The sequence below is a fragment of the Ursus arctos genome, unplaced genomic scaffold, assembly GCF_023065955.2.
Source record: "Ursus arctos isolate Adak ecotype North America unplaced genomic scaffold, UrsArc2.0 scaffold_7, whole genome shotgun sequence".
Classification (NCBI taxonomy): Eukaryota; Metazoa; Chordata; class Mammalia; order Carnivora; family Ursidae; genus Ursus; species Ursus arctos.
In genome coordinates this window covers 21952174-21967864 of record NW_026623089.1, presented here as the reverse complement: position 1 = coordinate 21967864, position 15691 = coordinate 21952174, and the positions used below count along the sequence as shown (strand labels likewise).

The 15691-nt window shown below is 42.2% G+C and overlaps 1 protein-coding gene across 3 annotated transcripts in view; it reads right to left on the bottom strand.

The window, feature by feature from the left end:
• The window catches only part of SORCS1 (sortilin related VPS10 domain containing receptor 1), a 483063-nt gene that overhangs the window by 78552 nt on the left and 388820 nt on the right, over window positions 1-15691 (bottom strand). For all 3 annotated transcript variants that reach the window (XM_044382096.3, XM_057308722.1, XM_044382097.3), the window contains exons 11-17: window positions 10928-11030; window positions 10587-10663; window positions 8636-8727; window positions 7259-7366; window positions 5394-5511; window positions 3424-3554; window positions 148-261 (exon numbers count right to left, since the gene is read on the bottom strand). In XM_044382096.3, coding sequence (XP_044238031.1) covers window positions 148-261; window positions 3424-3554; window positions 5394-5511; window positions 7259-7366; window positions 8636-8727; window positions 10587-10663; window positions 10928-11030 — 743 coding nt within the window. The remainder of the gene's footprint in view (window positions 1-147; window positions 262-3423; window positions 3555-5393; window positions 5512-7258; window positions 7367-8635; window positions 8728-10586; window positions 10664-10927; window positions 11031-15691) is intronic.

Here is a 15691-nt window from a genome sequence, read left to right as displayed (position 1 = left end):
TAATACAAATCTGTGCTGCATTACTAACATGAACAAAACCAAACACATCGTGCTGTAATGAAAAAGGCCCGGTCTTCAATCAGACATAATTCTGTAAGTTTAACACCGGCTGCAAAACAGCAGAGGTCAACCACCTCAGACACTCACCCAGTACTGTTGAGATAACTCTGTCCTAAGCTGCAGTCCTTTGACAGAGAAGACGGATTGAACCAAAATGCTGGCAGACACTGACCATTGCTGTGTCGCTCATACCCATAGTCGCTGTGGGGGAAAGAGCCAAGAGAGACCTTTCAGTAGGTGGCAAAATTACTGAGAACAGTTTCGTGGTAGCGCACAGCCAACTTCTACTCTAGCCAATTAGTCAAAAAACAAGAACTCACTGAATCAATACCTTTCCAAAAAATGGAACTGTTTTTTCCCTCTGTGGAGGATCTATCAATTAATTACCCATGACAATATCCTACAAAACCCATTTCCAGAAAAGCTGACTTGAAAGCAACAGAGAAGCCTGTGTAGAGACGGAGGTCTGATGACTAATAATTCCAAGTAAAATGGCTTTAAACTGAGCGAGTGGATTATGTTCTCATGAGGAGAACACATAATACTGATGGTGGTTGGGCCCCAAGAAAGCTGCAGTCAGAAAACTGGCAACGGTGGGAGCTCAAGCCTTGGTGTACACATCACTGAAGCAAACCCAGCCACATGTGGCACAATTCTCATTACTGCTGATGTCTTTGGGGTGCTCTTCCAAGACATCTGGATCCACCAAGCAGAGCTGAGCCAGGTCTCTCTGTGCACACTCCATATGCTTCAAAGTCACAGCAGAAAAGGAAATGTCCTTCAGGGGTGTCACGAGCACTCCCCCAAGGAAAAGTTTTGTCCGAGTCAGTTAGCATTGTCAGCTGGGTCTAACTGGTTTAAATCCTCTCTGTAGTTTGGAAAGAGTCAAAGACTTTTCTCTCCATCTCCTCTCTTTCTTGCCTCCAGCAGCCTCTGCATGGCCTGATATTCTTGGCTTCTGGAGGACGAACTTGGGCACAGAGGATGACAACAAATTGTACCTCCACGTGCACAGACAAATCGCAGACAGTAACCAGCAAGCATTAGTATGAATTGGCCCATCTGTGGACTGGAGGTGAGATGCTGGCACACAAGGGGCGGGAAGGGAGAAACAGGCTTAGCCAAGGGGCCTGTCACCAGGCAGCTGGCACTTAGAATTCTGCCATATCAGCTGGATTTGGTGCTGGTTCAACATAGCATGGATAGGAAGACTTCAGAAATGCTGCCTACAGGACACCCGGTGTTCATTTCAGGGAATTACTTTACAAATGCTGAAGAATGGCAGGCAAGGTCATCTGGGGGACTGTCCAGGGGACAGCCAAGCTGAGAGGGAACATTTAGTGACAACCACCTTTTCTTATGCTGCAGTCTAGTGGAATCACCGAAGCTCTAGCTACTGGTAGAGACTCAACAGGTCATGGTGAGTCTTCCAAAATATTTTTAGAAATCTTGCAGTAAACAAAAATCCCATTTGACCAGAAAACCTTAAAATGGCCTCATTTATGATTCATTACCCACTTCTCAGAATACATTTCTGTTAGCGGTATGAGTAGCAGATTCCAATCACAAATGAACATAAGAATTGGGCCAAGTCTGTAGGGGAGTGAGAGATAAGGAAAAGGAGAAGCCTAATTGCCTTCCTTACCCTATGTTCCTTTCACTCTACACTAGCTTAACACTGAAAAAGAAATACAACACATGACAATGACAACAACAAAAAAACAACTTATTTTGGAACCTTGTAGAAAAGATGCCCCCCCAAAACAGTATTTTCAGGAAAAATCAGGGACTCAGGACATCTCATCTCACTTTTTCTTTTTTCTTTTCTACCAGAATAAATTTGCTCTTTATGAAAGGATGACTACGTGGTAAGCCTGAAGTTAAATGACTAAGATAAAATGTTAACTTCCTTTACAAACCCTCCTTGAATAGAGGGGATAGAGGAGAAGCAGTCAGAAAGAGGGATGGAATGAAGGACTTTAAAATTCCATGGAAGTTTTCCCTGTGACTGCATTTCAGGGTGTCAATCCTGAAAGGTAGGGTGGGGATAGGATACTTTTATCATTGTTAATAATGGTGCACTGGCTAAAACAGAAGTTACGCTGGGAAGGCCCCTGAAGAATTCCTTGTGAGCTCCAATGTAACTGAAGTTCTGTTGCCCTCTGGCTGAGCCCAAGAGATACAGCACTGGTTCTTGGCTTGCCTTGTCTACCAACAAGAGGGGAACAGCCTTGGGTTATCAGACTGAGGGCTGGTGGTCAATTCTGGCAGGCTGGCACAGGACTATTTATTCAGAGAATGTCTCCAGAGGTCTACCACGAGAGAAGACTTACTTTCTCTAAGCTATATGATGTGTACACACACAGTATCTGAGCCCAGTCACTGATATTTTGATGATCAGATAAGGGACCTGTGACAGCTATGCAGGCAGATATCCAGTATTAAAGGAATGACTTTTGTTTCTTATGTGAGTCAAGTTTCAATCAATTAACATTGACATATATATTCAGCAACTGCTTTCTCTAAACCAAAACGTATACATAAATTTAAAGAAAAAGGAAGAAAAGAAGAAAAAAGGTATTAAATGAGATGGATATGATTCAGGGAGTTACCACCTACTCATCCTCAATCATTTCCAACCTCGCCTGAAGGCCAAACTCTGACCTAGAACAGAGCAAGGGCAGCACTGACCCCACAGGCTAGCTTTCCGCTTACCAAATGTTTCGAAAACAATGCTATGGCGCTCAAATGTCTCGGTCCTTTCCAGTTTATCCTAGCTTAATCCTAGAAGAGGGAGAAGTCTTCGGTACCACCAGGTCCACAGAACCATAGATTGCCAAGACCACTGAATCAATCCTTGCATTTTAGTCAGAAAAGTCTTCCACACCTTGCACAAGCAATCGTTAGCTAGCTAGCCGCTGACCGAAAACTTCCAGGGACAGCAAATCTACTGCCTTATAAGGTCATTGTTCTACTAAGAACCTAGAATCTAGAAAGTCTTTACCTTAAGCACAAATATATTTGCCATCTGAAAAGTCAATTTATTGTTTTCAGAGTTGTTGTCTGAAGCAACTAGGGGTGGATGTGGTCTCTTTTTTTTGTCCTGAGATCTATCAAATATGTGAAGCTAATTATCAGCCATCTTGTGAATCCTCTTTCAGTCCAAAGAAACTCCTAGTTTTTCCATAATCACATGCACGTAGCTAATAAACCATGTTGTCGTCAAGAGGTAATTTCATAAGAATATGAAGCCTGTGACAGCATGTGTATATGCTACTATTATTTCAAATCTCAGGTTTCATTAAGACCCATGTGGATTTGATACACGGAATGACTCCACGGTGTGTGACAGCACAAGCTTACCAGTCAAAATCGGCCTCTGTGCAGACACAGGGTTCAGATTCCATAGCTCCTGCATATTTTCCTTGCATACACTTGCGCTCCGATTTTCGCTTCTTATATATCCTTTTTGCTCCCATGATGCATGCTTCCCCCTGTAAGGACACAAGGATCTCATGCAGTTGGGTACATGCTTGGACCTTCCCTGCTCCACATCAAGACACTTGGGGAGATGCTCCCAAGCCTTAGTGTCATCCGGACGCAGGCAGCCTGACTTTTGCTAATGGCATTTTCTTTTTGATGTCTAGAACCCTAGTGTAGAATGCAACTATAAAGACAATTCTAAGAAGCATGGAGGGTATGTCAAAAAAACGTCCTTAATTCCTCATGTATTCAGCAAACCTTTGCTTGGCAAGGTATGAGGCACCATGCTATGAGGGACACACAGACAACACAGACTTGGCCTATAACGAATGTATTGCCAACAAATCTATGGTAATTAAGTTCAATTCTTCTATAATAAAAGATTTATGCACTTGGTCATTTATGAGCATATGAAAGAAGAGTATTGCTAAGAAATATAAAGATCCATTTTGCCTCAATTTATTATGCCTCTGCCCACACAACTTTATAGCACTGATTTAATGTCCATCTACCAGACAAGTGAGAGAACTAAACTCAGTGTTTCTCCACAAAATAAATAAAAGCTTTGAATATCACAGTGCCTGTGGATCCCTAAAGGGAAAATAACAGCAATGTAAATGAGCAATAATTTTATTGTTGAGTCTCCAAAAAGAGTATATACAATTCTAGCGATGCAGCCCAACTGTCAAACACAGCTTTGTGTCTGAAGGACAGAAAAGAGTTTTGTCTCTTGAACAAATTCACTTTAACCGGCTCCATCGCATATGCGCATCTATACGTAAATATATTCCAGCTGACCCTTGAACAACACGGGAGTTAGAGGTACTGACCCTCTCACATAGTCAAAAATCCATGTATAACTTTTGACTTCCCAAAAATTTAACTACTAATAGCTTATTTCTGACTGGAAGCCTTACTGATAACATAAATAACCGATGAACACAGATTTTGTATGTTATATGTATTACATGCTGTATTCTTACAATAAAGTAAGCCAGAGAAGAGAAACTTTTATTAAGAAAATCATCATGAAGATAAAATACATTTACAGCACTGGACTGTACTTATTGAAAAAAAATCTGCATCTAAGTGGACCCGTGCAGTTCAAGGCCATGTTGTTCAAGGGTCCAGTGTACTTAGTCTAAGTTTAGGGATAGGATGGGTCACTGCCTGAATATGGTGATGGCTGTGCAGGGGAAACCTCTGCTACGTCTTTGGAGGGACCTGCAGAATGACTTCCACTTTGGGAAATCAGAGGAGAGATGCTTGCAGCTTAGCATTCTGATAAAAGCTGATCGGTTAAGGAGCCAGAGTGAAGGAAAGCTTCCTATTAATAGTTCTGCACCCTTGTACCATGAGTACCTTGGAAGGAGGCAAGAAGGACCACCTAATCCCAAGATATCACAGGGTGACAAGGAAGGATTTTACTGGCACGGCTCCCCGAGGGTAATTTTATTATTTTATGTCTCTGTTTGCATTGCTAGATAAAACTGGAGAGCCCTTCCTCACCCCTGCCCCTACCCTGTACCCACATGACATGCTCAAATAAATTCTGTTTGGATCTGAGTGCTGAGTTGGTATTTCATTTTGAGTTGTAAGTCTAAGGCAAGCACATTTGAATTTTATCTCATTATATCCTAGTACAATAAAAAAAGAAATTACTTCACAACAAGCCATAAATGTTGAGTTTGTTCACTGCTGTGGAACACAAAACATGTAAAAAAAGCCATTGACGTAGCTTTCGATGTAGCCAGAGAGGTAAACTGTGGCTGTGAGGACCCCAATTCCTACACTTGCAGGACCCCCCATGCCTTCCACCGAGACCTCCCCCTCAGCCCGGCCCCTCCTACCTGGCTGTGCAGCTGCCAGGGTCTGTAGTCCTCCTCGGCACACCGTCGGTCGAAAATGGACTTGTAGTCCACTTTGACCAGCTGCCATTCAGAGCGGTGGCTGAAGTGTCCAAACACGCTACAGAGTTCATAATGAGAAAAATAATCACAACGGTAGCAAGTGCAGTAGCTAGCCTGTGCTGGGTGTTTACCACGAGCTTAGCGTAATGTTAAACACATTACATCAAGCAGATCACTTAGTCCTCAAAACACAGTGACGAGCAGGGTTACTATTACTGGCTCCATATCACCCATGAGTCATTTGAGCCTCAGAGAGTGTCGCTAACATGCAAAAAACCAAAGCCAAACCACTAGGAACTGGTCGAGTCAGAACCCAGAACCCAGAACCCAGGTAGAATCTGAGGAAAAACCCTCTTCTGAAAGTTGTATGACAAGAATGGCTGACAAGAAAGAAAAAGAAATTAAGAAAACAATCACAAGTGCTGCCTTCCATGGAGTCCAGGACTACACATCTAGGTTGTCTTGCTAAGGCCCGTGGTTCCCACGGTTTCTGCACTATTTCACCCCCTCCCCCAGTCCCTGGGGACAGGGGGGCAGGAGGGCCTGGTAGTGAGAACTGTGTCTGCACCCTGCATTCTCTCCTCACTCAGACAAACTCCGGAATCTAATGAGGTGTTTGAGTCACCAGTCACAGCCATCTGTGGAGAAAAGCCACAAAGTAGCCTTTCCAGTCAGCTCTTTTTCATCTGTGTTCTGCAAATATGAAAACTGAATAAGGACATATTATGGAACAAATTGCTAATCTGGCTATGTGTTCGGTGGGCAAAAGTGCAGCTATTAGGCATATTAAAGTTTTGTTCATCTCTTCTATCATTAAAAGAAGGGAAGAAAAAACTAGAAAAAAATTACAAATAGTACAAACTACTCACTATGATTTTTAAATTTTCATTCATGACAGGGTTGACTACTTTAAAACCTTCTCTCTGTTCTCCATGTCCAATTTTCCAGGGGAAGAAAAAAAAAAAACCCTCACAGTTTCATATTTCAAATTCAAAGCTCATGTTTTGAAACCCTTAAGCTGGCAACTCATTAATCAAGTCTTTCACAAATTAATGATCATCACTTTCCAGACAAGAATGAGTGCAAATACAATTTCACAAGAACAGATTGTCCTCACGATTTTTCTAATATAGTCTCACAAGTGGGTTAGGTAAAGAGCCAGGGAAAAAGAAAACCCTTTGTGGGGTTTTGATCAAGCTCTGTGTTCTGCCTTAAAGTGAAATCATTCTTATATGTCTGTGATTTTCTGTATATTGAGTTTATTCTTAAAGTTTTAAATTTACAGTTTTATTTTCTATTGACATAATCACTTCCAATTTTCATAGGCCCATTCAGTGTAGGAAGAAACAAGCTGTACCCTTTTGCTGCCAGCCCTCAGTGTGGGTGTCCTAATTAGTAAAGAGCCAAGAACATGACCACCCACATTTTTCTTTCCCCTTTGCTGAGTAACCATGAAGTCAGATGTACTGACCCTGCTGGCAATTTCAAATCTAACAGTGGCAAAGTGAATAGGCTTTGCTAAAAACAATATGTTTCTGGGGGCACCTGGGTAGCTCAGTCTATTAGGTGTTCGAATCTTGGTTTCGACTCAAGTTGAGATCTCAGGGTTGCGAGATCGAGCCCCACATGGGGCTCCGCTTACGGAATGGAGTCTGCTTGAGATTCTCTCCCTCTGCCCCTCCCCTTGCTCATGCTTTCTCACTCTCTCACATAAATGAACAGATAAAATCTTTGAAAAGAAAACAAAATACAACATGTGTCTGGATTTAAATTAAGACTAGAAGACATCATACTTTTCCACTTACGTCATGATTAGAGTCTCTTCCCCAGGCTCACCCAGAACCCCATCCACAAAAAGTGGAATAGATGTGAAACTGTATTTGCTCCAAGATCTCCCTTCATCAAAACTCAACCTAATGAAAGAAAAAATAACAGGCATTAGATCTCAAAAGAAAAAAAAAAAAAAAGTCCTTTCAGAGGAAAGATCCTACCAGCCAGGAGAGAATACATTTTAGAAGTACCCGGGGCACTGTCAAAGTGAGCCTTTTATATGAATAAGTATTCTTAATTACATCAGAAGGTAGAAATACAGTTAGCCAAGCGATCTGGGACCCAGATGTGTTATAACAGCCATAAGGGGAGAGCTGCATGAAATGGGAATAATAATAAGTCTTTGACAGAATTTTTTTTTTAATTTGGATATTTTATTAGATCTTAGATCTCAATGTGACCCTCTCCAAAACCTCACTACAATCTAGCAGCAAGCCTGACTGGTGATTCTGAAGAGCAATAGCCTTCTGAGACCTACTTAGATGGACTTGAACCAGCTGCCTCTAAGTGAGCAAATCCTGGCGGCTTCCTTCCTACCCTGTTACAAATCCTAGCTGACTCATTGAGGGAGGGACTGGCTCTTGAGAGTAAGAGAGGTCTGCAACCCTGCTGGTCACACAGGATGTTTCCTTTGCTCTGCCCTTCTCTGTGGATGTCTTCCCTCAAGCTAAGCCTCTGTTTCTCTTACTTCGGTAGCTTTCCCGTAGGTCTCCAAAGTAACTAACACCAGAGGGAAAATCACACTTTTGGATTTGAACAAGCTTGCATGTGGAGAGAGCTCCTTTCAAAAACACAGATGAAGGAGTCTACTGGAAAGCATTCTGGAAGTTAGGCCTTACACAACCATCTGTGCAAGACCTACAACAGGCAGAGTTCCTCCCCGCCAAAGGAAGCGAAGGAAGTAGGATTGGGGGAGGGAGATAAGAAGAGACGTGCCCTGAATTGCCGATCTTTGTGCAGAACACGCATAATGAATACGCATTAAGCTACTCTTAACTTCTGCCCATTGTACCTGACACCACTGGACCCAGGAGCGTGCTGAAGGAATAAGGACGGTACTGGGGAGGGCAGTGGCATCATGTAACTCCTCTCTCAGGGGAAGAATCGATCTCAATCTTTCTCTTTCTCAATCTCTCTCTCTCCCCTTCCGTCCTTCCTCCCTCCCCTCCTTCTACCTCCTCTCCTCTTTTGTGAAACCGCGGACAATAATCTTATTTTAATAGAGCAAAGGTATCAGTTATATTCTAGTAGACGTTGACATTTTACTACAGACACAGTCCCCATCTGACAGCCTGACCCCTCAACTGGGCTTAGCGGTATGGAGCCATCCGGTGCATGACTCATGCCTTTACCAAAGGTGTCGAATCGGGAGAGACGTGTGCTTCATAGCAACCAGGACTCCGCCCTGATCCAGATACAAAACACTGTGCTCTTCTTCAAAGATCTGCAAGAGGAAAACACATCCACATGGACACACACCCACAGCCACGCACGCCCGGAGTTCAGAGAATTAGTCTTCGTCTGAGGACATAAATCCCTCCCGTGACAGAACAGGGTTTCCCCAAATCTTTGGAAAGACAGTTACAAACAATGCTTCCCAAGGTGGGCCGCACGTACCATTAGAGTTATATAAAATGCTTTTAGGTGTGCCACAAAAGAAATCTGAAGAATTAATAGCTACGTATTCATGTTTATATTCCCATCTTGTTGGGTAAGTTCTGTTGATTCCCACTGATGACGATATCAGATGGTAACTGGGTTACCATCATATTATATAACATCTTTAGAAGGAAGAAACCTTAGAGACACTTTACTCCAACATTCTCATTTTGACAGATGAGAAAATTTAGAAAGATGTGACTTGCCTAAGGCCAGGCATAGAGTAACTCCTGGGGTTGGGACTTGCAGGATTACAGTGCCCTTTCCAGATGTAATTATTTCACAGTTTCCAAGTATTACAGAGGAAATCTGTTCTTTTTCAATCATAGATTCTCTACCAAGCCATAAAGTAGTTCTGATCAAAATGGAATCAACTTTGGGGACATGTGTCATTTAGGTTTTTCTCCAAATGTGGAGAAATCAACTTGAAGTCAAGTGGAGACAGCCTGCAAACAATTTCTGTGTCCTCTCCATACGAGAGGCGTGCTGTTTTCTCATAATTGCATCGCTGGTATTGCCTTGTCTGTGGCTACACTGCAGACATAATTATTTTCCTCCCTGTTTACCTCCTACACCTAAGAGGTATCCCAGGACTATAATGTAGAGAGTTGTCTGCTTGGTTTGGGTGCTGGAAGAAACAAAGTGGGATCCTGACTTGAACTATTCTCCAGAGGCAGCTTAATAGTCCATGTTCCTACATCTCCAAGATCAATAGCCCTGAGGTTTCTTAAGGAAATTTCTTTCCTGCCTTGCTCTTCTCAAACCATGTGAATCACATGGAGGACCTACGAAGAGTCTGAAGGTAGGAAATGGTAACTGGACCATAACATGGCTATCTCTGTCTAAAATTTAAAGCAGAGTGCTCTCATTTCTGTGTGATTACCTGTGCATTAGATTTCAATTTATGGTGCTAGTTATTGTATGATAATTAAACGTCAGTAGGTTATTAAAATATATTTATTGAAGTGTAACAACCATGCATTAGGCACATATCTTGTTATGATTGCTAAACCTCATTAAATGCCTGTTTGATAAGCTACGGGTATCTAATTTTCATTTAGAAGAAAGAGAGGAAGCATTTAAGCTAAACACGTTGGTTTAAAGTGATTCCATTTCTACCTTTCCCAACATATGCACCCTGATGGTTATTACTCTGTCTTCGGCACGTGAAATTTAAACATTTCAGGATACCACCTGGGTAATAGCTGTTTCTGTATCACTGCATTCCTCTCTACTCTGACTCCAAGGCAAGGGGAATTTATGGAGGCAGCTAAGTATTGGGTGTATAAACTACCCTCCGGGCTCCATGTTCCCTATATAATAACCTCTTTGGGATCCTGGTTCTCCTTCATGGAAAAAAATTCAGTTAGATCCAATTTGGCTTCATTGTCACTTATAAACTTTCTTACACAGAGGCTCTGGAAAAAGGGTCATTTTTATTGAATGACAAAAAGAAATCACATTGCATAAATATTTGCTAAACTCAAAGACTTACTTAAGACTCTCATAAAACAAAAAGGAAAAGAAACACATTGACGAGCTTTAGGATTTCCGTATAGCTGAATGAGTTCCCAGGATTTAACCAAGCTGAACAATGTTTAAGTCATTTAAACTGCAGCAACTCGACCCAGGATGCCTTCTTACCTGCCTCCAGGTGTTCCCTGCATCTGAAGACACAAACATGCTGATGTCGCTGTCTGATAATTCAGAACCTATATTACCTAGAGAGAGCATGCCACCATTAGTGAAAGGAGCTGTTTGCAAAAGCTAACAATGGGCTCTACTGGATATCTACACTGTCCAAGATGGACCAAGACTGTCAACACTGTATGTGAGCAGGGTTTTTCAGCATAGTTGCTTCAGGGTCAATGGTTTAGGTGACTTGCAAAATATTTTTGCTTGCTCATTAAGTTCCCTGCACTGATATCTAGCTTCTTAAAATAAATACAATTTGCAACAGCAAGCCCACCAGGCAAGCTTCTTACCTGAAGCCACTATGATGCTGGGAGCTGTGTCTCGGCTGGCAATGATCCCTGATGTGTAGGGATTCTCGGAGACCTTAAGGTGAAGGTGTAGTGAGCAATAAGGCTGAGAAGAGGAGAAATGAGGGTCATGAAAGCATATAATCTAAATAGTCATTTAAAGTCCAGATTCAGAGCATCCATGCATTCACCCACCCATCCCCTCTAGCCATTCACTCATGCACTCATCTTCTATTCCACAGATATCTGGTGTCCACTAAGTACAAGACAGGTGCCAAATTGGAGAAGGAGGGAGCATCTTCATTTTAGGTCTGATCTACTGCCTTGATTGCCATTTGGCCATTCACAAATACCTCAGTACTCTATCTGTAAAGCACTAGGTGTAGCTTATGAAAGACTTATACTGACTAAAATTTGGTCTCTGCTGTTACGGGGTACTTAATTTAAGATTTTTCTATTGACTACCATAAACAGAGACTAGTGTAACAGCCAAAGATCAGTAAAGATGAAACATGAAGTTCTAGAGGCTGGCATGACTATGTCCAGCTTTGGATCAGGGAAGGCTTCAAGGAGAAAATGGTGCCTAAGGCAAAGATGGGGAAGGTGTGAACTGCAGGTGAGATGTTCAGGAAGACAAAGAACATTTCAGGCCTGAGTGATATCAGTAACAAAGAAAAGAAGCAGAAGAGTTTAGCCAGATAAGACAGAGGAGGAAAAATGGGATTAAAAAGTCAGGAAAAAAGATTTGCTCAGGCTGGGAGGGATCTGAAGAAGTCAGCTAGCACCATTTGGCCACTGTCCACTGGAGACCTTAGTCTCAGTTGTCCAGAAGAAGCTGTATGATACGTGAAACTCTCCTAACATCCACCAGGTAATCAACACAGTACCATGTCAGGGTAGGATCAGAATCAGTATTATTCAATATAAGAATCATGCTTGTAGACAAAATGCACTAGTAATAACAATTCAAATGAAAATTTAAGGGACTTGTTATCGGTGTGTAAAAATCTTGATCAAATTCTCTGATTAAGATACCAACAGTTTTCAAATACAGGATAATAAATCTTATACGAATTTCATTTAAAACAGTTCTGGTACTGGGTTGTCAGAAACTATAAGTTTGTGTCTGAACCCACATCTTTTTTCATCTCTCAAAAAGATTATTTTCTAATCTTATCAACTTGAGTTTTTGGAATCACCAATGTATCTCTGTTATTACTTTCATTCTGCTCTGTAAGTCTCAGCCAGCAGATATTCAGAAAGCTACAGAGATACAATGATTACATTTATATGGGATAGAATAAATGACAAACTAAAAATGAAGCTCAGGAATGAAACCGGCCAAAACACTGGTGAGGTGAAACAGTCGATCCCAACACAGCCTTTTCTCACTGCCAAGGCAGAGTAAACTCTCAAGGGATAATGATCATTGTAAATGATGGGTGTTGCCTGCAAATTGCATGGAAGGCTTTCAAAAAAAGGAATTTTTACTTTACAACGTTTCATAAGAGTAAGGAAGCCTGCACCTATAAAAAGAGTCAGTCGGACCCAGATGTTTGGCATCCCTTTACCCGAGAGGAAGATGAGAACGGTACGGTTGTATGCTGCGGAGGTTCCCGGGCAGGGCTGTGCTGCACGCAGACACGCTCCGAGACAGGATAGAGCAGAGACGGCAAACCATGCCTCCATGAGAGTTTTCCTGACAGCCGTAGCCTCTCGGGATCTCCCCTTCTCTGATTTACAACAGTTTATTTGACCATGTGCAATCTCATATTATCTATTTGAGGTATGAACAGTTTTACCTCCCTAAGAGATAAACTCTGCAAATAAAGAGAAAACATCAAGCACTACACTTTGAGTCTTCTGTGGAACCTGGCATAGAATCTAAAAAAGACAGTCAATAAATGCTTGGAGTATCAAGCAGTGCTTTATGTGAGGACCTGGAAGACCTTTGTTGACTATTTTACTCAGAATAATGCCAGAAGTACGTTGGGCTAATGTATAAACCATGTCATCAGATTAATGTTGAGTATCTCCACAGCATTTGAAGAAGTCAAGAACTCCTAGGGGATTAGCCTAGGTCACATGGGCTTCCTGGAGGGCCTTTTGTGTTGCCCAACAGAGCAGAACATCTGTGGCTAAGGGAGCACCCAGTCTGCAATCTTGAGCCAGATGTTTGCCACGTTCTTCAGCACCCAACAGTCTAGAAGACTGTGAAGCTCAGTTGCCATCTGACCTGATCAAAGATTATTTGACATAGGGTACTTGGCGTTACAAAGGAAAGGGGGCATTTTCAATCAGCCATCTCGGCACTGTTCTGTTGCTAGGGCTTTCAGAGGCTCGAAATAAATTAATTTGAGAAAAAAAAAAACACCAGTTCAGGCCGTAGCAGCAACATTAGAAGTGTTCTTTTTGGTGCACTTTTTTCTCCACTCTCACATTTGCAGTACTGGATTGCCCCCAACTGGTATGAGGAGAATATTCTGTGGCTTTTTCCCCCCTCCTTCCATTTTTTTCAAGGAAGTTATATAGTCTACATCAATGTTCAAAGAAAAATACTGGTAAGTGACTCATCTTTACATTTTTAAGTTAAACTTTTGTACCTGACCAGTTTTGACCATCTATCAAAGTCAAGTCACCAAAAATTAATAGAGAGGTTTATTATAATGGCTATCAATCCACCGCCAATTCCTGTAAGGACACAGGACAAGGCTCTCTAATTGTTATGTACATTTTTTCCAGGCGGGGTGCACTTTGTCTACCTCTCCTTTCCTGCCTTCTCTCCAGCCTTCTTGCCCTCTTTTCTCCCATTACCAACCACGTCATAAATATCTGAGTATCCTTCCAGAGTTATCTCCAATTCAGTAGAGCCAAAGTACAGTTTGTCCCAAAGGCATCTATTCCCCTTATCTTTTCACATGAAAAAATACAGAACTTTACACTGAAACCACCACGACCTAGCAGCTGACTTACAGAGAATGGAGAGAGCAGCATACATGTTTGCAAACTGCCCCTTGTGTCTTCACACACGGTCACAGGGCATGGCATATCATCAACTGGTCAGTCCTAGCAGCAACTAGATCTCTTGGCTTTAATCTTTTCAGGATCAGGTCTAGAGTTTGAGGATCTGAGGCAAATTAAGGACTCTATGCCAAGAAAAAATACACAAAGGCAAATGCACACAGAGTTCTGTGTTCAATTTCAGGGAGTTCACAGACTCCTCTAGGTCCCAATACTTTCTTTTGCCTTCTTCTTCTTTTTTTCTTATTTTAACCAGTGAAATCCTTTGGTCATTGCTAGTGTTCAATAAATGTCTGTTGGATTTAACTGATCCATTAAGTAGCTACTGTCACCCTAGCACTGTGGATGCCCCCTCCCAACATGAATTAAATCAACTTAAAAAAAAAAAAAAACTGTTAAGATTACTTGAGAATAATCAGCTTCTCAGTCCACTTCCTTTTTCCCCCAACCTCTGTACTAACAGCCTTTAGGTCTTGTCTTCATGGTACCCTTATCCCTAGGGCTCCTAATCTGAGTATTACACTGAAAAGCCAAACTGGACCTTTTATAAATAATAAGGCAGCAGCTAAAGTCTTAAATAGTATCCTCCAAATCCACTCCCTGCATACACACATTTGCGCTGCTTATGGTCCTGAATTGGAACTAGAAATCCATTAGATTTTTCGTAAAGAGTTAATGGCAAAGAAGAGAGAGGGCTCTGTGCCAAGAGGCTGAGTCTGGGGCATTCAGCTCCACTCCAATACAACATAACATGCGGAGTCACAGCCTGGAGTGGAAAGGAGTGGAAAGCATCGTCAAGAGTCTCCTGGGGTAGCTGGCTGCTTAGCTCCGACAGAGAACTGTCAAGTGAATCCATAAGGAAGTCACGGCTTCTCTCCACAGAACACTATGCTTTCCCTAAGGACCCAAAGGATTTGTCACAGGCTCAGCTCACACTCGCCTCTTGGGAGCCCAATCCCGAGGCTTTGGAGGCAGGTGGACCATGACCTGTAATACCCCATCTAACTGTACAATGCGCTCTTCAGAGAAAAGAAATCCTAGCTGAGCCCTCTGGGCAATCAGTCTAAAAGTCCTAAAAATACAGCCCCAAATTACTCTGGATGTCTTATTTCTATAGAATGCATTTTACCAGGGACATTCCGTTTGGGGCTGTAATTCTGAAGCTGTTTCACATTTGTAACAGCCCTGCTGGAAAATCTCCTTTCTAATCACTAGCCTATGCTTTCGGTGACACTGTCACTTTCCAAGTACTCACAATCTAAAAGCACTTTTTATCTCCTCTCTGCCACCAGCTCCCAAGCCTAAAGAAGGTTTTTAACGGTCCGGGTCTCCTGTAGCTCAAAGATTTTCTTTCCTATTCTGTGCCTTTGGCAGATTTTTATAAGTGATTTTGGTCCCTGCCCCCACTCCCTTTGCCATTGCCTTTCCTCAGTCTGTTTTCTAAAACTCAGATTGAAACTACATCAAACAGGGTTAATGAGGGAGGCAGGCCAAAGGACTCCTGGGTGCCATACGTTCAGAGCCCATTAATTCATCTTTGCTGGGTCTTAATGAGCCTACTGATGTTGTTAACTGTAGGGTCAACCTGAGCCTCTGAGCTTCAGAGTTGGATATTATGACAGATCCCTCAGTGTCGTGGTCAGTGGCAAGAGGAAGTTTCCACTCAAGTTCGAATATGAAACTCCAACACCACCTGTCAGTGGAGCATCGACTTCAGACCGACAACACCCATAACAACACCACATG